At 39.2% G+C, this 23,715-nt stretch overlaps 1 protein-coding gene across 3 annotated transcripts in view; it reads left to right on the forward strand.

Annotated features, from left to right (window-relative positions):
* LOC132979438 (netrin-G1-like) overlaps positions 1 to 23,715 on the forward strand; it is a 74,406-nt gene that overhangs the window by 40,399 nt on the left and 10,292 nt on the right. For all 3 annotated transcript variants that reach the window (XM_061045248.1, XM_061045249.1, XM_061045247.1), the window contains exons 4-5: positions 15,657 to 15,829; positions 22,081 to 22,107. In XM_061045248.1, the coding sequence (XP_060901231.1) occupies positions 15,657 to 15,829; positions 22,081 to 22,107 (200 nt within the window). The remainder of the gene's footprint in view (positions 1 to 15,656; positions 15,830 to 22,080; positions 22,108 to 23,715) is intronic.

The raw sequence follows: 23,715 nt of genomic DNA on the forward strand, positions 1-23,715 counted from the left end.
TTCAAGGCTCAGACTCCCATTGCACAAAGAGTACAGAAGGTACAAATCACCCTGTACAGTGATCTTGACTGGTAGAAAAGGGATGTTGGAGCTATAATGGGAGGGTATTATGGGTGTTCTTTCTTTCACCCCTCCCTAGTGGAGCGTCAGAGTGTGTGGCCGGGCCCTCCGCGCTATCGATTTCTAATGTTATTCCACATCAACGGAAAACAAAAACCTTGAACCATGCAAGCTGTCCCACCTTTCACGTCTTGCTCTCCATCGTTCCTCACATATTGATCAGATGTCTGCTCGTTAATTAAGACATGACCGCTGCCGGCCGACTGCTCGGTCAGAGCTGCACATCTACAGGGCTGCAGCGGGGCCTGGGAATCACAGGCAGCTAATCCATAAGTGCTAATGTGTTATTTCTCTCATCCCGCCCCCCCCCCCCCCCCACCCCCCACCCCACCCCACCCCCCATGTCATTCTCTATTTTTCCCTCACCTTTTCTTTTGTGCTCTTTTTTTTCGAACTTCAATGTTTCTTTCTGCCTTTCCTTTATACATACACAGAGTACTGTAACAACAATGAAAGAGCCTTGTCTCATTTCAAGTGTCAATATCATGTTTATTGATTTTATTCCCAAAAAGACCCAAGCATCCTGTAATTGAGATTATAAATCTTAAAGCAGAAAATCAGATAAGACGTGCGATTTTAGGTGATAGAAACTTTGTAAGGAAAGTCATCCTCAGATAAAAATTCTAACAGATCTGTGTTTCAAACAACTTTTATAATGTAATATATCACTTGAAAAGAAAAAAATCCCACACTCCTCTTGCTAAGCCTCACCAATCTATTAGAAAATAATCACAACTGTTGTGATTGTCCTACACACCTACTTCATGTGATAGTTGGATGTGCGAACACCTCCTTAATAACATAATGTACGAAGCAAATGGAGACTGAACAATTCGTTCTCTGCATAGATATCATTTTTGGGTTTTTTTTTGGGTTGATTGTGGTCTAAAAATGTAAAGAATATAACTCCAGAAACATCTGGTCTCTTTAAAAGTTGAGTGTAAATCGAGGTGATTTTTCCAGCATTTCAAAGAGTCAAGAAAGTTGTTCTTCCTCTAGTGGCAATTTGACAAACCTTAAAATGTATACTATGGACACTACAGCATGCTATTTAAATGTACATATGAATACCTCCTTATATGTAAATGCACTGTATTGTAATCCAGTAAACTGCAAATATTAGAAGCTATTTCTAGTTTGCTAATTTAAAAGTAGTAAGTCATTCAATTAAGCATTTAAAACGTAGGAAATGAGAGGCATGTAGCCCACTGGAGAGGGTGTGGGGGCGGTGAGAGCGTAATATAATCATGTATTTAGGATTCCAATCAGAGAATAAAAGTCACTGGATGTTGATGAGAGACAGCATGGAAACAATCTTAAAAACTAAGATTAAGGTTGTTTTTTTCCAAGTCTTGTACGCAAGAACGATGTCACCTGAAATACAAGGCTTTTGATACATGCAATTTTTTATTTGTGTTTCAAAGTTGGTGATTTTTACATTCAGATTAGAGCTAGTGGAAATTATGTTTGCTAAACGGATGTCATTATTGTATAGCCTATATATACTGTGTGTTGTGCTTAAAGAGAGAGAGAGATCTTTTTAGTTAGAGTTTTTAAATGACGAGGCATCAAGTCAATCGGCTACATTTCCATCCAAACTTGTCTAATGTTAGTTAAGTTTTTTTTCTTCATAATACTGCTCTATTTGCCTTTGAATGGCCCCCATGGGACGAATAACGTTTTTTAAATCTGAATTAGAATTTTCAGAAAATCGAGCATTTATTAATTGTAATTATGAAACTAATCTATACTTAAGAACTACTTAGAGCTACTCACTCATTAGTTCACATTTCCTGCTGCATCGATCTTTTAATTTGTATTCACAGTTGATGCAACGTGCTTGCCAGAATTACCACTTGCAAAGACAGATTTTATTTATTTTTTCCCGGGGACTTGTTGATTGCTAATTGAGAACATTCAAACAGTTTTTATTCAACACAATACGCTCTTTTTTTTTTGTGCTTGTGTAATTCAATTCCCTGTGAACCATCTGCTTTGTAACACACGAAGAAGTAAGAATATCCACTGGTTACACGACTGCAGGCTTGTAGAAATTAAAAAGAGATGTTTTATTCCCCGTTGACTTTAGTCTGCTGACAGATGTTAAACAAAAGCAAATTTCAAGACAAAAGAGAGCACATTTTATCCTGAACCTTCCCTCTGAGGTATACATGAGAGTTATTCAAAGACAGTTTGGGTTGAAGGGAATACTAATTTGAGATAAGGGATGAAACATTTTAGTGTTATTATATGCTCCCCAATGTTCCCCTCCAGCTATAGACAAACTCGGTATCTCCCTCTCCCAATGGGAATCCAGAGCTCATAAAAGTAGTGAAACACGCTCCCCAACTGTATCTTGCACTTAAAAAGGAGTCTAAATTTGTAACTCCTCCACAGCGCATTCACATGACAAGCATCGCACCTCGCTGAACCACACAGAAAGGATCTAAACCCCGAGGATATCTACAGTATGTGCTTTCCAACGGCTGCTTATAGAAACTCAGGCAAAAGCAGACTGAGGATATTTCAACATATAACCTGCATAATGTGCCAAGAAGTTTCCCTCCTTAATTCATATTACTGACTATGAATATACTTTTATTCTGACTGATTAGTGCTGACTTTAAGTGTGTTTTTTTTATTGTAAGAGTACAAGACAGAACACATGCATTCAAAGATAATAGATCAATGTTCCTCTGGAGTTTTTAAGTAAAGTTCGTTGTTGAGAAACATGGTGGTGTTGAGTTCAGTGGCTGCAAAAATTATTTGAGATTATTGCAAAGTATCCTCTTCAAAAAGAACACAATGTATGACCGTTTTCCAAATGTAAAAATGCAGCAACACTGTGATTGGGAACAAAAGAGAAGTATTGATTCTAGCTGTTTGCCATCAGCTTGTTTTGTACATTCAATATAACCGCTCTCATGCACCATTCAAAGTGTGTAATTATTCACAATTGACCTCTTCTCTTCTGTTAATGCAATCAACCCCCAAGTATGTTGTGCACGTTTACAAAAGCTGTAGGTTGTTGCCCTTTTAAAAGGCTGACGGGTAACGTGATGGTTTTTTTTCTTAAACTACTACAAAGTTGGCATGACATTAAAAGTTGCTCAGAGCATAAATGGCTTTGTGCCTTGTTTTATTCAGCCCATGTTTTTTTTTTTGTTTCATGTTTCCCTCCTTTAGTCATTTTCATGCAAAATGCTTTTGATACGCTGTCATCTTTGAGAAGATTCCGTTTCTGTACACTTTGGACATCTGTTGCCTCAGATGGGTGTTTTTCATGTCTGATGAGAACTGTGTCAAAGCCGACTGTTTGATTCCAAAGTTCATTTGTTGCTCTCCTGTTTGCATTTGAAACGTGCACAGACTGGTAACAGTAAATCCTTTACAGTCAAGATTTGTGTTACAGCACAGAGCTTTATAAGAGTACTTTACCGTCATCAGCCTCTATTATGGAATTGAAATGTCTTTGACTCTTCCAGTCATAGGTGACACCAGGCTGTCATTCATATGTACATTTAATAGATTTGTGATTATCTTATATGCAAAGCAGAAACTACAGAGCAAAAGTCAGGAGAGATTTGTTGTTTTTACTATCCAAGCAATTTACATTTAGCAAATCAGCATGTTGATTGTTAGAGCTGCTTGGAGTTTGTTTGTTTTTTATGTTGGGGACATTTCTCTCCAATGCTATTCTTAAAAAAATCATTTATTGAAAAAGACCACCATGAAGTGTTAAGAGATTCATAGAAAAACCTCATTGCACTTGTGTTGAAAGGAAATTTGAAGAAAATGCAATAGACAACTTTTCCAAATCGAGCTAAAAGCCTTCTAGTAAGAGATCAGATACGACAGAATGATTCACCTCAGAGTGTTTTGGACTGTCTCTGAATGAGCAGATGAACATGTGACTGATTAGAAAGCCAAAGAAAAAGTGAGTCGATCGTGCAGTGGACACAATGTCCTTTCTAGTACTGGACTGCAACCTTCCATGTCCCTTTAAACAACAACATTGCAATGGTACAATTGACATAACCATATGATCCAACATAAACTGCACACACCATATCAGTCCCAAACACATCCTCTCCGGCTCTAAACCTGCACTGACACTAAACACACATACACATGCCTCCGAACCTCTGCACCATTGCCCTGTGAACCGTGACAGCTGTAGCCAGCTTGATTGACAGAGATTGAAAGTCAGGTTCAGACGACCCCCAGCGATCCTCTTCTACCACCACACGCTTCTCTGCCAAACGCCTGCTCACTTATCTTCCACCAGATGCCTGTCACATGTTGCAGTGTTTCCTGCCAGTCATCTCTCAGTCTCAGGCGTTTAATTAGAGCTCATTAGGCCCCGCGCTTTCTTTGTAAATAATATATGGAGGGAAAGTACGTCAACATAAGCTGCCTCTGGTGGGACAGCAGCCTTGAATAGTAAAATCGTCAACATGTCCTTTTTCTGCACTTGTTGTATGATCAAGCTTCAGAGGTAGTGGAGCAGACAGGGTTGGTGTGGCTTTATGAGCTCAGAGGCAGGATTTCATGTTCGGGAGGTAAGCCTCAGGAGGGCGGGTGTGTTCCGAGCAAGCGGCAACCTCCGGTGTTGAAAAGATGAAGCCAGTGTAGAAGCACAAAAACCTGCCGCTCATTGAGTGTCCACTTAGAGTGATCTCCAACAAATAAACATCTTTACAGCCTGGTGCAAAAAAAACCATTTTGCTCTAAATGCTTCATGTCATTATCGACACACACCGTACAGGGGGGGTGAATGTTTTTATAACTCATACGTTTTGATTCCACGAAGGATAACAGTTATGCACAATTAGGGTTGTGACTGCAAGCGGGTGCTTTATGTCGCTGTTCACTAGGAGGCTCAAACTCTTTGCCTGTTATGTTGAAAGGTTGAGAACACTTTATTTTTTTAAATCCTCAGCTGTCCTTCTTGCACTTTGTTCCTGCCGCTGTGTTGTTGTTGTTGTTTTTTTTCACATGGATTATGTAATTGCTTTTTCTCAATTGTCAATAGTAAAGTATGTTGGTATGTTTTTTTAAATATGTCAATGTGCAGCCAACAGCCTGCACCTGTGTGTGTGTGATTGGTTGAGATGTGTAAGACCCGCCCCTTTCATGTCAGTGCTGCAACAGAGTCAAATATGAACCAGTATCTTTCATTGTGTTTCCTTATAATAACTACAAATTACCTAGCGACTGTCTGTTGTATGATAGGACCTCGGGACTCCATGGTGTACCTGTGTTGCAGTTTGCAGCCCTCCCTCCTCTGTTTTTTCATTCTTTTGTTCAAATAAAATACATTTGTTTTGGCCACTCCCCTGTCGCCTTTTGTTCAATTTTGTTGATCTCAATTTGTCTGCTAATTTATCATCTTTTTCCATCCCCTTAGTTAGCCACTCTTTTTTGTGTTGGTATATTTTTGTGTCTGACCTCGCTATCTGATGATTTATAATTTACTTTATATATCATGTAGAAATAATTATTCTGATAGTTACAGCTATCTACACGTGCACGACAAGTTAACCTGATTTACATGTGTAATTATATTATGTATGTAGGAGCTAGACAAGCTGGGACATTTCAAAGGGGTTTTGTGTCTAGTTTGTTCTCTGGCAGAGAATCAATTGTGTTCGATAAAGAGAATCTCAGCGTCCCAGAATAACTTCAGTTATAACAGTCACAACTAACCGCAGAAACCCACCGGTTATACGCCCACGATAACCATTTTTTGTGACTTAGTGAAGGTAGTGGAGCTGGATAACCAAAATAAAGCCTGAATGCGCTTAGTATAGTTCAGGCCTCAGATAGGGTGTACATATGTGTGTGTGTGTGTGTGTGTGTGTGTGTGTGTGTGTGTGTGTGTGTGTGTAAGGATGTTCTTATGTGAGCAGGGTTTTTTTTTTTCTTATTTCATCACTTCTTTTCTGAAAATAGATTTTCATTTTTTATACTTCCAGCCTTGGTTAGTGCATGCAGTAAGCAGCACTTGTATGTACACAACGCACACACACAATATTGTACACAGAGAATGCAGCCAGGCTCTGATTTCCATATTAATAAGTCTCCCCGTTGCCGATTTCTTCATGGCTTCCTCCTTGTCTCGGCAGCTTACATCACATGAATGAGACGCCCCCTCTACCATGAGGGCCAAGGTGGGACGAGGGGGGGAGGTAGACATTACCATACTGTATGCCTACATCAATGCACAACTTCAATAATAGGCCCTGTCATTGAAACAAATCACAGGCTTTCAGTGGCAGTGGCCCAAGCCTCGCAAATTCAAATTTCATTTCGCCTCGGCAGAAAATTGAAGCATGGGGAATTAACTTGTGATCCGTTCCTAATATTTCTGCAACAATTTGGGGAGCGCTGGCGGGGCTGCTTTATATTTCAGGGGGAGGGGGGGACGCAAACAATTTGCTTGAGATGTATTACATTACCACCCCAAAGAATGACAAAATTGGCCACAGCACAGAGCGACGAAAACAAGCCTAATCGGACTCTTCAATTTCACGGTGACACAGCCTGGTGTAATGAGGTGACTCTGTGACTCTCCCACCTCTCCTAAAGAAAAACTTCAATGCTAGACCAAATGTGGAAAGGAATATTTGTAAGGTAACACTGTAACCTCACTCTGTTAGCTGGACGTCATATGTTACTACTGATATGACTGTTGTTGAAGTAGGACACTTTGCTGTGTGCTTGTTGTAAAACTGTAAAAATACTACAATTCATTCCTTTTTTTTGATTGCATGATCAAACAAACATCTCTACGTGTATTTAGGGAGATTTCTAAAAACCACACTTTAGAGTCTCCTTAGTTCATTTAAAAAAATTGATGTATTCTAAACCAGCAATCTATCTTTGAATATACATCAATGGCTGTACATCCTACAGGAATAGAGTTTATCTAATCAAATAGAAAAACTGACATCATAAGTCCAAGCTTCCCTAGCATTCATTATTCATTTATAGTAAAGTCTGATTTCCATTTCAAGCCCCAATCCACACTTGAGCCTTAGCAACCAAATAATGTAGAGGGGATATACTGAAGGCTTAACATGTTTTCCGAGGAGTCCAATTAAAACATATGGGGACAAATACCACTGGGATTACTCTTTCAATAAATGAAATGTGTTCAAATCAGGAAAATTCAAGAGATAACATTTGGACATGGCCAAGCAAGGCATTAAGACCTGAAACAAGATTCAGCTTAAAATAAGGTTCAAGACACAACATGAAGTTCCAAATGTGACAAAAAGGCAATCTGAAATGTTTGAAAGCTTCCTTTCTCTGAGAGCTCTGGACATGAAAAGTATTTTGGACCAAATCAATTCTCTGAAAATCAACAGTAGTAATTTAAAGTAATTCATCTACATTATTTCAAAGAGACCTTTAATATTACCATTCAAGTAACATTCCAGTTTGGAAATTCAAGGTTGATTTTCACAATAATTTCTGTTACATATTTATTTCAGTGTGTCATATTTTTCCATGGAATGATGCTAAATATCCCAGTCTCCATTATTTGTTTAATTAAACCTGTATCTAACCAGGAAAAGTTAATTGTGACTTAAAAAAAGATTTACTTTTGGCCAAGACCGACAACAGCCCAGTTAACAAAGATTTCAACGAACCATGAGAAGGTCATGCATACAAACATAACACAATATACATGTCTATAATACATCAAAAGACTTAGAGTAACACATTAAACCAGCCAAAATGTGTCAAAATGAACCACAATAAATAAATCTGGCAGAACAACGAGCCAGATGTGCTTGCCTCCAAGTCATTAAAGAAAAAAACTGTCAAAGGATCTCATTAGACTCTCATCAGGTTTTTGTGTTATCAATTTCAAATAAAGGGAGAAGCAAATGAAACACCTTCTCCAATTGTTCAGTTCTGACCTTCAAAAATGTTTTTAAAAGAAAGAAAGAAAGAAAAGGTCAGAGGACCAAAGAGTGTAAGTTCCTGTACTCTCCTGACTGATGTAGGTACGAAGAAGGAGACCACAAAATAGACTTGTAGATGAGAATACACCATAGAGTAAGTCTGCGTATGGAGAAGGAAGACTATCCAAAATGTTCAGCAAAAGTAATGAGTTAAACTTTGTGATGAACCTCAATGCTCCATGATACACAGTGCTACAACCGCAATGTAACTGTGAGGTGTAGTTCATCAATCTGAGATTCTGTAACAGTAAGAAATGAGATCCCAGTATTTATGAAGGTAAAGGAAACAGGAGTAACTTTCATGTTTTTAAATGAAATTCTGAAATGTTTTGCTCCCCTGTAACACACCTGTATAAACGTGTTTCTTCCTCTCATGTTAATCACATCCAGCAGCCTCTCCTTCCCTGTAAAGTGTTGGATGGGTGATCCTGTTTCGTGCAGGTAAAAACATTGACATTCATCTAAAACTTTCTGCAAGGCCAAAGTTTCTCTCGCCAGCCTTGATCTGTGCGAACCTGTCAGAGCGATCACTGGTCAGGAGGTGTGAGGCTCTCTAAATGTCTTGTCGAGGGAAAGTTTTAGGAGGCCGGAGTATGTATTTATACAGCATGGAGGCACATTACAGGCTCTGACCATGAGCTACTTGTGCGAGGGATCAGGTATGATATGGAGCTGAGGGAGGACAGGTTTCCTCGGTCAGTCTTATCAGTCAGAGTGCCAGTCATGGGTTAACTCTTAAATGGAAAAAGACTGAATACTGCGAGCAGTTTTTTAGGCGTTCAGGTTTAATGCAAAAGCCTCAAAGGAGGAAACATTTTGTAGAAGCTGCTGCTTACTTTTTCCCCAAAGATAGACAATGTGGAATTTATTTTCTTTATCTTCACTGCCTCAGGATTTGTGCAAACAGTAAATTAGGTCAATCACATCAAAAAAGAGAAAAAAAATAGTCAGTGATATGCTGTTGGAAGGTTATCTTACAGCTTTAAATGTAGCTCAGTTTTGGCTGAAACCTCTTTAGTGCTTATGTTTTTTGTTCTTTAAAAGCCAAAATCTTCCACAAATGGATAAAAGACCCTGCGCTCCCTTAGGATGTTTTCAGTGTTTTATATGGATAAGATCTGTGCTAAGGTTTAAGGTATTTTAAATGGCCAACAAACCCTTCTTGTCTACTAGTCTGCTAGCAGCCCTTTTTTAAAGCAGGCATGTCAAGTTGTCATAGTTGGAACACACAACTTAAAAACATCATCTACTATATGTCACGAGAACATTTGAAGCAAACATTTTTGTGACTCAAAGAGCAGCACTTAAACACTGGATATCTTGTCTTTTCACTGAAACAGCACCTGTAAGAGTGCTAAACGTAAATGGGACTACATCATCATACCGCTAGCCTCCACAACAAAGAAAATGGCCTCAGACAGCAGTAGCAAGCAATGTTAGCTTAGTGTTAGCTAAAAATGTTACACTGAATGGTCAGCTTTTCTTTCATTTGTCGTCAACAATCAAGCAATTTTGGAAGTAAATGTGTCGCACATAAAATTGAAAACTAACACCAAGATCAAGACCAAGAAAGTAACAGACAATCTCTGTTTTTAGTTAGCCTGGAAGTAGCTTAAAATGTCACTGTGATGCAATGTATACTACAGTAAAAAAAACACCTGTTAGCATGCCAGAGAGTCTTGTGGGAATACAAGGAGGGCAGGCAAATAATTCATACAGAGTATAGCCTACTTGGTGTGAACTGAAAAGATTGCATCAAGTTTTTCCTATATATTTTTTACATAATGATGTCACAACTGAGTGCCTCAGTTAACATTATTTTTTCCGTATCAATCACAATCTTTATCCCTGTAGCGTTTAAGGCTTCGCAGTCATTAATTATCATGGTTTAAAACATGTATAGGCTATTGCTGCAGTGAGTTTTATGTAATGTATTCTCTGTGAATAAATATGTGATAATGCAACATATGGTAATTATACTCAGGGAAACCGTCTTTACAGTGACATGTATTGTTATACTGGCCAAGATCCAGTTAGATCAATAGACAGATGACAGAAAATGTGTTCAAAACAGCAAGAACATTAATTTACAGCCATTCATCTTAAGCAAAACTTACACTTTATGACATATTCTGCTAGAATGAGATTTTTCTTGGAAGTCTCGGCAAGGTTCAACTCCAAAGATTGAAAGTTTCCCAAAAGCTGTCAGCTAAGGCTCTTCTGCTTTGAGGTTCTTCTTTTAACGAGTTCTGTGCTCCTCTCTTGTCTTGAATCAGAGATGCTAGAAGCTGTCACGGGGAAGAAAAGCCGTGTTAGACATCGTGAGCCTGTCAACACAGTGCCAAGCAGCCAGGAGAACCCAAGGTTAGGCAGCAGCCAGAGGAGAAGACACAGGGCACTGCTGCTGTCTGCTCCAGCCTGTCAACATAACCTAGACCCTGACTCACCTTACTTCACTGTACAGATCTGTTACTTGTTACATTTAACATGCACACTCACAGGCCACAAGCTAGTCCAAATAAAGAGCTGCATCTGTGTCACATTTTACACCTGCTGCAGAACAAACCAGATGCAGTTCTGTAATAATGTCTTCTTTTTGAAAGGGGGAAGTGAAAAGGTAATTAAGCATAGGTCTATTCGAATCACACCTAAAGGTTTGTTTACTAAAATATCTCACATTTGATTTACCCCTGAAGATATTTTTGTTTTTATTCGCCAAGGTTTTTGAGGTATCCTCTCTTACATTTTGATCTCCGACAAGGATCAAAGAATGTAAAGAAAATGTCATTTGTAGTTTTTGCAGCATTTTGAAGAAATGTCATTGATAAAATTAGTCCGAGGCAGTCTCCTAGTTATATCAAAAGAAATATCCCATAACTATAAGTTTACTATTCTGGGACAAACATCCAGTTCCAGGCGGTGCAGACATCTGCGACCAGGACTCCATGCCTTGTTAAAATTTAAGCCAGATGGAGTCCAAGGAAAATTCACCCAAGGGGACAATAAAGCATCTTTTGTTATCATATCTTATTCCAGAGAAATATATTTCTGTTTTTTTTTTGTTTTTTTTTACAGTCTGTTTATTTGCATCTAGGTGAGAAAAGCAACACTGCAGGTATTCAACTTCCTGCCATGGGCATCGTCTGTGGGTGATTATTGACTGCCGTGGGCGTTTAGTTTCAGCTGCGGGTGTTGATTGTGGACAGAGGGTGGTTATTGACAGCGGCTGGTGCTAAGAGTTGTCCGTAGTTGTGTATTTTCTTTAGCAGGAGTTGAGTGCAGTGTGATGGAGAGATATTTTTTGGCTGCAGGTGTTAAGTGTCAGCAGTCGATGGATATTTAGAGACTGACGTATTGAGGGAATTTTGTTCCAGTGTGAAATTATTTATTTTTGGCTAGAGAGGAAATAGTTGTAGTTTAAGCAAAAAGGTGATAGGTTATGGAAAGAATATAAAATTCAGTTAAAATATTGAAAGGTTGACTTTTGGTTGCATACTGGATGTAAACAGTAGTCTACTGTGTGGAGAATTCCTCAAACTTGCATGTTTTGAGCTGGCTGGGATGTGGGTGGTTATTGACTACACTGCTATCACAGCGGTGCTAATAGTATTGTTGGTTAGAGAAACTTAATATCATGCTGCATACACTTGGCTGTTTAAAGCTACGTTTGCAGTACAACCAAGAAGCAACCTGAGGTGTTGAAAAATGAAGCCAATATGGAAGTTTGAAAAAAAAAATGCAGTTCCTCCAGTGTCCACTAGAGGCTGGATGCAAATGCAACAGAATCCCTAATAGGTCCCATATTACATTTCTTTACAGCAGTAATAAAAATGTTTACAGCCTGGTACAAAAAATGAATTTTGTATCACTAGCTAATTTTTCTAACAAACTGTATGGAGCGTGAATTATTTTTTAAAAGTCATAATTTTTAAATTTGTATGCTTTAGAGTTATTTTGAGTTGACTGACAAGTGGATGCATTGTAGCTGTTTGCCAGGAGGCTTAAGGCCCACCCCAGCTCTACCCATTTGCCTGTTACTATATTGATCAACAGTTGGGTTGAGATAGCGTTTCCAATATTGCAACCACCATTACAGATGTTATACAGGTCTATGGGTCCAACCCTGGTGCGAACAGATTAGCATGTTGGCCCCTGCAAGAGCATCCCCGCTTTTTTAAAACAATATCGAAGCCGTATAGCTTTGTGTTTCACAATTATGATGAAACAAAAGAGGGAAAAGAAGACACAGCTAAACACATCCAGACTGCAATGAAGTGACCCTTTCATAATGACTCTGACTCTCGCTTTCTTGTGCACACAAAAACACACATACAACTTGGCTTGAACAGACACAATCCATCCATTAAACTGTTGAGTTTGTCCTTTCTAAGAGCACTTCTACCCCCAGCCAAAGAAATGCAACTGATTGGAAGGACAAAGACACTAGATGATCTCTAGAGTCTCCAGAGGTAGGGTCACTTGTTTGGATAATGGATAAACACCAAATGCTATTGGGCTGGAGAAAAGGTCGTTAAAACTCTATGAAATGTGTCTTTGTAATAACGCTGGTTCAGAAGGCTGGACATTCAGGGGATCTCTTCCCCCTTGTGACTGAAACCAGGGATTTAAAAACTCTCTGATTTCAATATGACAATGCCGGTGGCAAAAGCATCACATCCCAGAGCTCCCCTGAGTCCACATCCTGTACTCTAGCAGCGTGTTCCCTGTGCTGGCTGGGCCAGATGATCCAAATTTTGCTGGTTTTTAATTAAGTGGAAGGTCAAATCTCATCACTCTTTTCTTCAGGGATCCGCTGCTGTCTGCATGGCAGAAGAGCGACACCCCATCATTAATTTTATGGAGGCAGGGATTAATTGATTAAAAAGTTAAGGACTGTGGGGAATGCGTGGAAAGTGGCAGTCACATTTGATGCTATGCATGTGTGCTGATATTCAGTCACATCTATAATGGCTTATTATAATGTGAGACCGCACTTACCCCGAGGAGATATGGTGATTTTCCTCAGATAAATGTAATAAATATTTTCCAGGTTAATGTTTTTCTACCTTCAGAAATCCATTTTGCTTCAATTCATTATTTCTTTTTGGTTTGTTTTTCTGTGTGTTTGAATGACAACCTGAGGTTTAAGATGCTTTAATTTGATTGTAGGGCGTTGTAATGTTAGTAATTGAAATATAAAAAATTGTATCATAGAATTAGAATAAAACTTTTGTTCCTGGGTTCTTAATGTGAACTCTATTTTTGGCAACATTTTTGTCAAGTGAGAATTTCTTACCACATATATTTTATTACTGTGACTCACCTTGCTCTTTCCAAAATAACAATTATTTTCTTACATTCCACATTTGTTCATTTTTTCAGTGGGGGGAAATTTTTCATTTTTGGTGTTTTTTAGGTATGATGAATGGAGACTCAGACACACAGGATTATCATGAGAGTTCGATACTTAAACTGAGACTGAAAAGATTGACTTCTTTAGAGTTATCACCTGGGTTTCACGACTTGCGTACATAAAGCCACTTGTGTAATATTCTTTTCTTTTTTTTAGCATAACTGGTGTTCTTATTTTACTCCATATCCTCGTTTTTAAACACACACAAGCTGTTTTGGTGCATAAAATTGGAAAGAAACCGTTAACCATTTGTTGTATTTGTTAATGTTTGATAGGAACCATACAATAAAAAGTAGGAATGATTACCATGCTGCCACACTGCCTTAATATTTTACAAAACAGCCCTGTTAGCGATATAAGAGAGTAGGACAAACATAAACATAGACATACTGTATGTGTTTATATGAGTTGGTATACATGAGTATAATAAATGTTAGATAAAGTAATTATAGAAGGAGTTACAGTTAGAGCCTGTAAACATAAATAGACACACATATTAATATCTGGGTGTTACTCATGGGTGCATGTTACCAGAAATCCCCTTTAACTTAGACCTCGCACTGACATCTCACTGCTGCTTATCAGCTACATAGAGCGGGCTTCAGTTTCCCTTGTTTCCCGCAGTTATCTATCATTAATGTGAGATGTCACCGTAAGGCCAGGAAGTCAATTAGAATGGATGTATTTCTGACTGCTGCTGTCATTTCTCTGTCTCATGTTCACTGCTAAACGGGGGGAACAGATACCCGGACGCTCGGTCTCAAATGGGCGAAATCTGCCTGAGAAGGACTCTGTAAAAACAAACACAGTCATGAGATGAAACCATGATCCGCCCCAAAACCCCTGTGGACGGGTCGTGTGTCAGATCAACTCTGGCTGCAAGCCCCCCCCACCCCCACCCCATCTCCCCCAATGTCTGTTTCTATATCAGCCTCCAAAACTCCCCAAGAAGCTGAGGTCACGAGTTGTAACCTTTAGCCCCCTGAGGAATAAAATCAAATATGGAGGATTATATTTGGAATACACATTATTTATGTAAGGGATAATATACAATGAAAGGGTTGTTGTTGGGAAATGAGATCTCAACAGGGTGAGCAGGGTCCCTGGCAAAAAGCGGAAGGGTCATGTCTCACCCCCAAAGGGATTTTTCAAAGGGATAAAAGGGATAAAAACAAATGCATTAAATTCTGCCTCTGATAGAACTCTTCATTTCATTCTTCATTCTCTTTCATTCTCTCTTCATTCTTGGAGAATGTTCAACTTTAAAAAATGAAATAAGAAAAATTCAAAGAGAGTAATTTTGCTCACTTAGGGTGTAAAAAACGCACACAGTAGAAGTAAGTGTGCGCCCCTTGTACATAGGCCCAAGTTCTCTCTCCCCAGTTTCTGACTATCCACTGTTCTATCTGTGAAATGAAGGCATAAAAAGCCCAAAAATAAATCTTTACACACACACAGTTAAGACTCCAACAGCACCCAGCTTGTTTTTTTTCCCCCCACACTTGGAGATACACGCATGCCTGCTCCATGTGGTCAAATGGGGGGAGGGGGGGGGGGGGGGGGTGGGGGTGGATTTGGTTGAGCGTTGAAAGGCGTCAGGCCTCCTCACTTCTCCTGTCAGGAGCATCTGTCAGCTCTGCCACAGTTCTGTCTAATAAACCAGCTCCATAAACCTGCAGGCTTCCCTGCCTGGAGGCTCCCGTGCCAAATAGCATGGTAACTTTGAAGAGAGAGAAAAAAGGGAAAATCTCCTGCTATGCTGCTTCTTTTTCACGCTATCATCTTCCAACCAGATCTGTATTTTGTGCTCAATTAGTTAATCTCACAGAGTGTCTTTCATTTGGCTCTCATAGAGGCAAAAGTGACCTTATTTGCATCGCTGTTCTCTCCGCAGGGGCAGTAACAAATGAGGCCTTGTTTTTTTTTTTAAAGGAGGGCATAATGAAGCTTTGTGAAGGCACGATCCGAGGCAGATAACCCAACAGGATTTCAATTTACCCCTGTCAAAAAATATGAAAAGCGCAAACACACACAGCAAGGGCACACTTTGTGAATCCCCCCCCCCCTCCAGAGGGCATTGATTCCATTGGATGCAGAATGATGCCTATTTATGTGTCTGTCTCTTTTTTGTTATCTTTCTGACTCAGGTGCAAGTGCAACCTGCATGCCAACAGCTGTGTGTTTGACAAGGGGAAGCTGGGCTGTGAGTGTGAACACAACACCACAGGGCCAGACTGCAGCCGCTGCAAGAGGCACTACCACGGCAGAGCCTGGAGTGTGGGCTCTTACCTTCCAATACCCAAAGGAACAGCAAATATATGTAAGTATTGTGACGTTCGGTAATTTAGGCTGGACTTGCAGCTAATTAACTGGAGATACTGCTGGTACTGGTTGTAGCAAAACACAATCTCTGGTCTGGCTATAGCAGACACTGAAATCTGAGGGTGGTTGTAAAAATGAAACATTATACCCTTTTCTTTTTTTTTTTTAGTTTAAATCTTTGCCCTTGAAAGTGAAATTTGTCATACCTCTTAATCACATTAGCTGTTCGCCTCTAGGCTGCTGTTCTCCAAAACATCTTAAGCAAGTTTTTTTGATTTGTTAAATCTGCCAGTGAGAGAGAGCTAACATGCAAAAAAACAATAAAGAGTAATTTGGCTGTCAGTTTATGAGTTAGTTTATAGCTTAAATATATTTCCATGCAATGAATGACTAACAAATAGCACTGTAATTTATAAAGCTAAGAGCATAACTACAAATGTAGTAGTTTGTTCAAACTGTATGCATACCTAAGATTTTCTTTGAACTGAAATGAAATGAATGAAATGTGGAAGTAGACATGCATCTGTCTCCTCTCAAAACCTCCTGGTGTGTGTTCTGATAGAAAACAAGATATTGTGTCAAGCTAGCTGGCAAAATGTGCCCCAATCATTTCTGTCAGAGTCTGTCAGTGATTGTGTTTACACAACACTTTCTGTTATTTCACTTCCAGTTTCTCCCCTTCATGTCAATGACATATGCCCCTTTCACATATGAACTCCCGTGAATATCTAAATGATTTCAGGGCACAGACTGCCCCTGACATTTTCAAAAGTTGCTCATTCACATATGTCTTTCAAAGTAGGATTTCTCCCCGGTGGGATTGAAGGGGAGGGTCTCTGAGGGGTGGAAGTCGCAGTGTCATGTTTGTAACATATCCAGAAGAGGATCCAATGAAGGCATGCCAACAGCCGGGTTAGTAGTATGCAGTACTGTTTGAGTAGTAGGCAGTACGGTAGTATGTGGTTTTGGACACAACAAAAAAATTCAAAAGTGAGGGTGACAAATTAAAAAACTTATTGTAGTTTATTTAATTATTAGCATTTGATCGCAATTAGTAGCCACCGCAGTAAAAACGTGCAGCTCACACTGATGCACACTGACACTCATGCAATCATGCTCTCTCTAAAATTCGCTTCACATTCTGTCTGAACACACAGCCAGGGAGGAGGTTGAAACATTTTTGTAACACCTGTCTTTGATGCTGGATGTGAGAGGCCTCCTTGATGTTTGTCTGGGCGTCCACTGGCTCCTCGCTGATCAGTTTGATCTCCTCACATCCAAGGCCAGGCCCATTCTTGAAAAGACACAGGGTCAACAATTTCACACTTATATTTAGGAACACCTGTTACAACTTGACCGAGGTCCACGTGAAGTTCAAAGTGATGGCCACTAAGCCATCTCCATGACAACTGAGCAAACTCCGTCTGCTCACAAGACAGTAAAGGACACTTGAGACCAAAATTCAAGGCGAGGTTCAGAACACTGCAGGGAAAAGTTTCAGTTGAAGTTCAACCTTTTCTTGCTGATCGTGTAGCCCAGGATCACTTTGTGATGGTTGCCAGTGGCTGATTTAATAATTACCTGACTAAACGAGTCATCTGCCTGAGGCACAGTTTGCATTATTAGGGACAAAGAAGGGTGAGAATAACTTAATACTACATTTATTAGGTAAAGCTTTTTTTGTATGAGTTAATGGTAAAATATTTGGATTTTTCAGTTGCAGAGTAACACAAACACCATCTTAGATATGTCTCTTTTGCAAGCTCTAAAGCAACTAAAGAGCAGCAGTGGTCAACAAGGAAAAGGGACTGACAGAAGAAGGCGATGAGCTTAACATTTAAGGTTATTTTCTGATGTCAACAACCTAGACTGGAAGCAGACTAGACATCTCATCTAGGTGTAAAACGTTGTAGACAAGCATATTGCAAGTGACGGTTTCAACATAAGCTCTTTGGTACGAAAGGGCAATAAGATGTAACTTAAAAGCATCCCAAGCAATTGTAAAAGTTGTAAAGTAAAGACAATTTTATCAAAAGCTTATTTCACGCATGCATTAGAATTTCTAGAAGATTTCAGTACAGGCTGCCCCTGAAATCCTTCTGATTTGCCTGTTCACATATGCACCTCACAGCAGGAGACTATCCCTGTTGGACTGGAGGGGTGGAGGTCTCAGGAGGCAAGACATGCCATAAAAACGAGGATGTGGAAATGGATGGATTGATGTCATTTTATTACCTTTATATCTATGCTACATATTGTACAGGGGCATGTCCAGGGGTAGGCCAGGAGTGGCATGGGCCCCCTTAGAAATGTGATTGGCCACCCAAGGTGCTGCACCAAAAATCCCAAACTTTGATTGGCTACTTGCCCTGTCAGAAGGGGAGACTTGTGTTAAAACCAACTATTAGGTCTTTAGGCCTTCTTTTTTTTTGCAGAAGGCTGCTAGTAGTTTTCTTAACATATCAATGTAGCAATATTTTTTGTTGTAGTTGAAATAAAAAGAAAAAATAAGAATGTGCATATGAAAGTAAGTCACACTGTCTTACTTGCAATTAACTAACTGGGAATGTGTCAGGACCAATATGTTGCAGGTTGGACTGTGCAGAATTTCACATGCACTTTTTTTAAAGTACTTTAAATGGTGACTTTGAAACATATTTTCTTGTTGTGTCATAAAAAAAATTAAGCTAATGTTGCCATTATCTCTTGTTTTAAAAGTTGATACGATTTGTGAATAATGGATATTTATTTGAGTGAGTTTGTGCACACATCACACTTAAGGCCACCCCTGTATAAGTCAGTGCCACAGTTGGGCCACCCCAGTCCAAAAAGTCTGGACACGCCCCTGATATGGTAAATATTCACAGTACCAAAAAAAGAGTTGTGAAGGATCTACTGTCGAGCAAAAAAAAAAAAAGAGTATAAAGCTGCTTTATTACATGCACGAAAACGGTTGCATCACATTGGTTGCTCACCGGTTGCAGGATATAAACATCAACAACCCTGCCCACCCAATTATTAACTGAGGGCTGGCAAAAAAACAAAACACCAAAAACGGTTGTTTTGGTCGCTTTAACATAAAATAATAAGAATAGCGTTTCTGAATGCACTGAAAGCTGACATTTTTAGAACAATCCTATGGGCCCTTTTCTAAGGCATTAGGGTCCAAAATGACATATTTGAAAATTAGCACTTGCTGCATGTATTTATGTCTTGCCTTTGTTTTCCCTTGGGGGATTGATAAATCTTGGTAGTTGTTTAATTTATTCAACATGAAGTGAACATAAACAACCCTCCTTCCAATACTTTAACATTGAATTTAGTATTCCCTTCCTCCACTCCATAATAAGGGTGAACTAATGCTGGATATTTCCCTGCCTGTTCACATGGTATCTCTGAGGCAGAAGGTGCTCTTTTGAATTATCCCCATTATAATCTTGGACGGGAGTTGAGTCACATTTATCAAATCCCGTGCCTGAGGCGGGGGGCTCATTGCCTCAATAAATCTAATACAGCCACTCAGGGATGTGGTGGTGGACGGCCAGGCGAGGGCCAGATGGTGGAAGATCTAGCCCTCTGGTCCTCCGCTCACACTGATTCAGCCTTACAGTCAGAAACCCAACATGGCAGCAGTCTGCAGGGATTGACAGCAAGTTTTTCAGATGCTAAGGTTGATTGTCTGACTCAGATTCTCAGACATGGACGCTGTGATTAGATCTGTACATAGATACGATATTGCTATTGATCCACTGAGCACATATAAACATTTGCTTTGCTCATTTCTATCTGTTATTTGGGTGATTTTTTTTATGACAAATCGAGAGATACACATTTGTATTAGCGTGTGTCTTGTGACACTGCGCGTTTGATTTTCACGCGTGTGCTTCAAACGGCATGTGTGTGCACATGCAGCACATTTGATTGCGTTTGGGAGTTTGTTTTTGTGAAGAGTTTGTGAACTCTGAGGAGATATTGCTCGATTTACCTCTGCACCTCTTCTGTGTTATGAGACTCCCTGCAATGTGCTGCTCACCGCCAGATTGACAGGCTGTTATTAAAAAATCCAACACTTGGCCGCATCTGCACCCGACTGATGAAACCAGGGGTCTAGCCATATCAAAAGCAATATTAGCACACTTGTTTGGCAGTGGAATAAAATGCAATAATGTTGCACATGGAAGTGACGTAACGATATTGGTCCCCCAGGTGTTCAATGAACGTGCTTTTCTCTTAAATTATTCCCGTGCCTTTATTCATTATGTGGAGCTCATATTTCGTGTAAAGATATTAAACATACAGGCATATCATATAAAGACAAATATGCTGAACGTGCAAGATGTAATTATGCTTTAATAGCTTTCATCTGTCATCAAGACTTCCTCTTTAATCATTCAAGTCATTTATCTCACAGGTATGAACAGGGCGAGGTCTATTACAAATTTAAATCCCAGCGTATTCAGATATATGGACATACGTGACCCTTCATCTAATAAATTAGAGCCAAAAATGGAGCCCTCTGTTGCTATGGGGCATGGCTGTCAGCGGCAGGGAGTGACTGATAGTGATTCAAATCCGAGGTTTCCCTAAAAGAAGCAGGAGAAAAAGCTGCGAGTTGCCCGCAGAGCAGAAGAGGAATCACTCTGAGAATTATGTTGACAGTCCACTTTGGAGGAGAGCGTCAACTCATCTGGTGTTCCAAAGCAGGTTCACAGGTTAAGAAGGGCTGCGGCTCAGACTTTGATCAGACTGTAGAATGTGTTTTGGCTTCAAAGGCCAATGATGTTTGCCCTCCAATTCGCACAAAGAACAACTGTTTGCTGCAGTTTGCTTGCTTTCTTGCAAATTGGAGCTTAAAATCTGTGTTTTTCCTGGGCTGCTGCGGTGCTGTGGTGAATGCCAACAGTTGTTGTGACAGCCCCAAACTGGTAATGAAGTGATGAATGGGGTGCTAACAATATGAAGCCCAGCTGAAAAATAATTAGAGAAGGACAAAGCAGTAAAGCTTGGAAAACGTATCAGAAATTGCACTAATTATAGGATGGGACATGCCCGCTGATTATACTAATAAACACAAAGATGGTGAACACACAGACAAACACTGATAACAAATATGTGGGAGACAAAAACGGCATCGAGGTTTGAGTTGAAGGCCGGGCTTTTATGCGAGTGCTTGGTAGTGTCTGTTTTTTAATGTATTTAATAATTTTTTATATTTCACACATGGTGGGTAGTCATATTTTCCTATTTAGATGAATAAGTAATGTTATCAATATGTTTTTTCAATTTAATTTTTCAGGAATCTATTGGAAACTCTGAAACTGTTCTTTATGCGTTACATTAACGCCCACTGGACTTTAAATGTATTTCTTTACATGCACTGTGTGAGTAGGTTGCATACACTGTAAGATGTTTTCTCATTGTCCACTGCACAGCTCCTACACTGCACCTTTTGTACATTTTGTGTTTTTTATTTTTTTTATTTTTAAACTCTATTTTATATATTGTAATAGCTTCTCATACTGTATTATTTAAGTTGTTGTTAGTTCTGCTTTATTTCCTTGTTAATTGTTTAGCACCAATACACCAAGTCAAATTCCTTGTATGTGCAAATGTATTTGATTCTGATTCTGATTCCTCTAAACTGACACGTTGATAACACTGTCTTTTTACAGATTCAATTAAACTGGTTTAAATCTCCTGTGAGGAGTTCAATCTGGTTGTGTAATGGACTGAAATGAATACCAATGCCTCTATAAGAGCAATACAAAGCAAAATAATTTACATGTGTATCAGAAAAGATCAGCAAAGAGATGAGAGGTACCACTTTGTCCACTTGGGGCACCAAAATCAAAGCAAAAGTTCCTCACAGGAGCTTTAATTCAGAGACCTTTAGGCTGAAAGTTTATTCACAGAAAATTCAACTTTTGAGACAAAGACTCGATCTAGTTGTTCAAACAAAATTTTGTATGCTGAAGGAAGGTCTTTTATGAATGACAACTTTGGATTCTGTTGACATTTCATGGCTGGCAGACCTGTTATTATCATCAGAACAAGGCGGGTGTTGTTCAGGTTCGCTGAAGAGCCACAGCTGCTGTTAATCAGTGCACACAGAGGAGACCAAGTGTTGGTCATCATAAATTGCTTGAAGGAAACAACTTAAGTATAACAATGTTCTCTTGCTTTTTAAGGGGAGTCATTTAAGACATGAGTAATGCGCCACTAAAACACTTTCTCTTTGCTCTTTTGCAGGTATTCCCAGTAATCACGGACCAGTGCGTAAGTGAACACGCTTCTTTATTCTAAATTGGCATGCTGACTAATAGTTTCCCCCCTCAGTGATGACTAACTCTTGTTTGACTGATTATGTTTGTGTGACACATTGTGCCGTGCATTACCATTACAATTCAACAGTTTTTTTTTTCACAAAGAAAAAAAATCCATCTTAACATTCATTCATCAATGAAGAATAACTTCATTTTACCTGACTTTAATACATCTTTAAAAGTGGCAATTATCCCACAAATTATCCCATTTGAAATTATTTAAATGTTCATTCTTGGTTTATCTTCCGATTATGAAAGAAATAATATACTCCACATTCCTGCGACTGTTGTGCAAACCACACTTTCTTTTGAATAAATTAAAAATATTGACTGATAAAAAATGTAATAATAATAACTAAGATTTATATAGCGCCTTTCATGAAACCCAAGGATGCTTTACAAAGTATATAGTATTATTATTATACCATATTTAACCGCAATTAATCACATTCACATTGAAATTCCATTATTTTCCCATTTAAAACTGTTTTTATTGTGCTTTTATTTTGTATTAAATAAGATGAGGACTATAAGGAACATCCAGTAGATTGAAAGTTAAGACATTAAATTAAGAGTGGACAGAGGAACTGCTTAACGATACAAAAGTTACCGCAGTAAATTAAATAAATTAAAGGGAACCGTAAAAAAAGTGAAATGTTTGATCTCATAAGGTTCATATAAGTTTTGAATTGGCAACTGAGCCGCCTGGTTGTTGTTGTTGTTTTTTAAGTGAATGAGCGAGTGGCACAGCGGTGTCATGGTTTCCTTTCACTGCGCAGGCAGGAAGTCGCTCGATGGCTTAACTACGGTGCCCTGAAAGGGACAAAAAAAGAAACACGATGGGATTAAAAAAGATTGGTGTATTAGTTGTGGACATTAATTGCATCACGTTTAACACGTTAACGCTGACAGCCCGAAGTTTTATATATTTCCACATTTGGAATAGAAAAAAATTAGCAGACAACTTAATATCCTTTGAGCCTTGTAACTTTTTGGATGTGTTACACGCTGTGCAGGTTCAAAGTCGCCTCTTGATTGTTCATATTGTTCCTGAATAAATGGAAATAAACCAATAGACAAAAAGAGTCTGAAAGCTACCTTATCCTCAACTCATTCATTGCCTTAAGGCAGAAATTCTTAATTTTTTTTCACAAGGGGTTTGCAAAATAGTACACAGGAATATGAAGTATGTCATTTGTAGTTGAGGTGCAACACAGTTTAAGACTGAGTGTAGTTCATGAAATATGGTAGAGCTCCTGCATGTTTGAGTCAGTGAATCAGCAGGAACTCTCTCTTCCAAACTAGAATATTAGCCCTAAGCTCACAGACGGATATCTGCCCAAAGCCAAACACAAGAAAAGCTTCCTTTTTTTTTATTATGACTACCTGGTTCCCACCATGCACCCCTACGCATGTTGATGCCTGAAGGTGACTCCTCATGCTGGATAACAACAGCAGCTACCATATGTCCATGTCTCTGCCTTTGTCTTGTGGAAAGATTCACCCATTTAAGTTGCATGCACACCATTTACATTAGTCGATCTACTACTCCAAACATGTG

The sequence above is a fragment of the Labrus mixtus genome, chromosome 8 (genome assembly GCF_963584025.1).
Source record: "Labrus mixtus chromosome 8, fLabMix1.1, whole genome shotgun sequence".
NCBI lineage: Eukaryota > Metazoa > Chordata > Actinopteri > Labriformes > Labridae > Labrus > Labrus mixtus.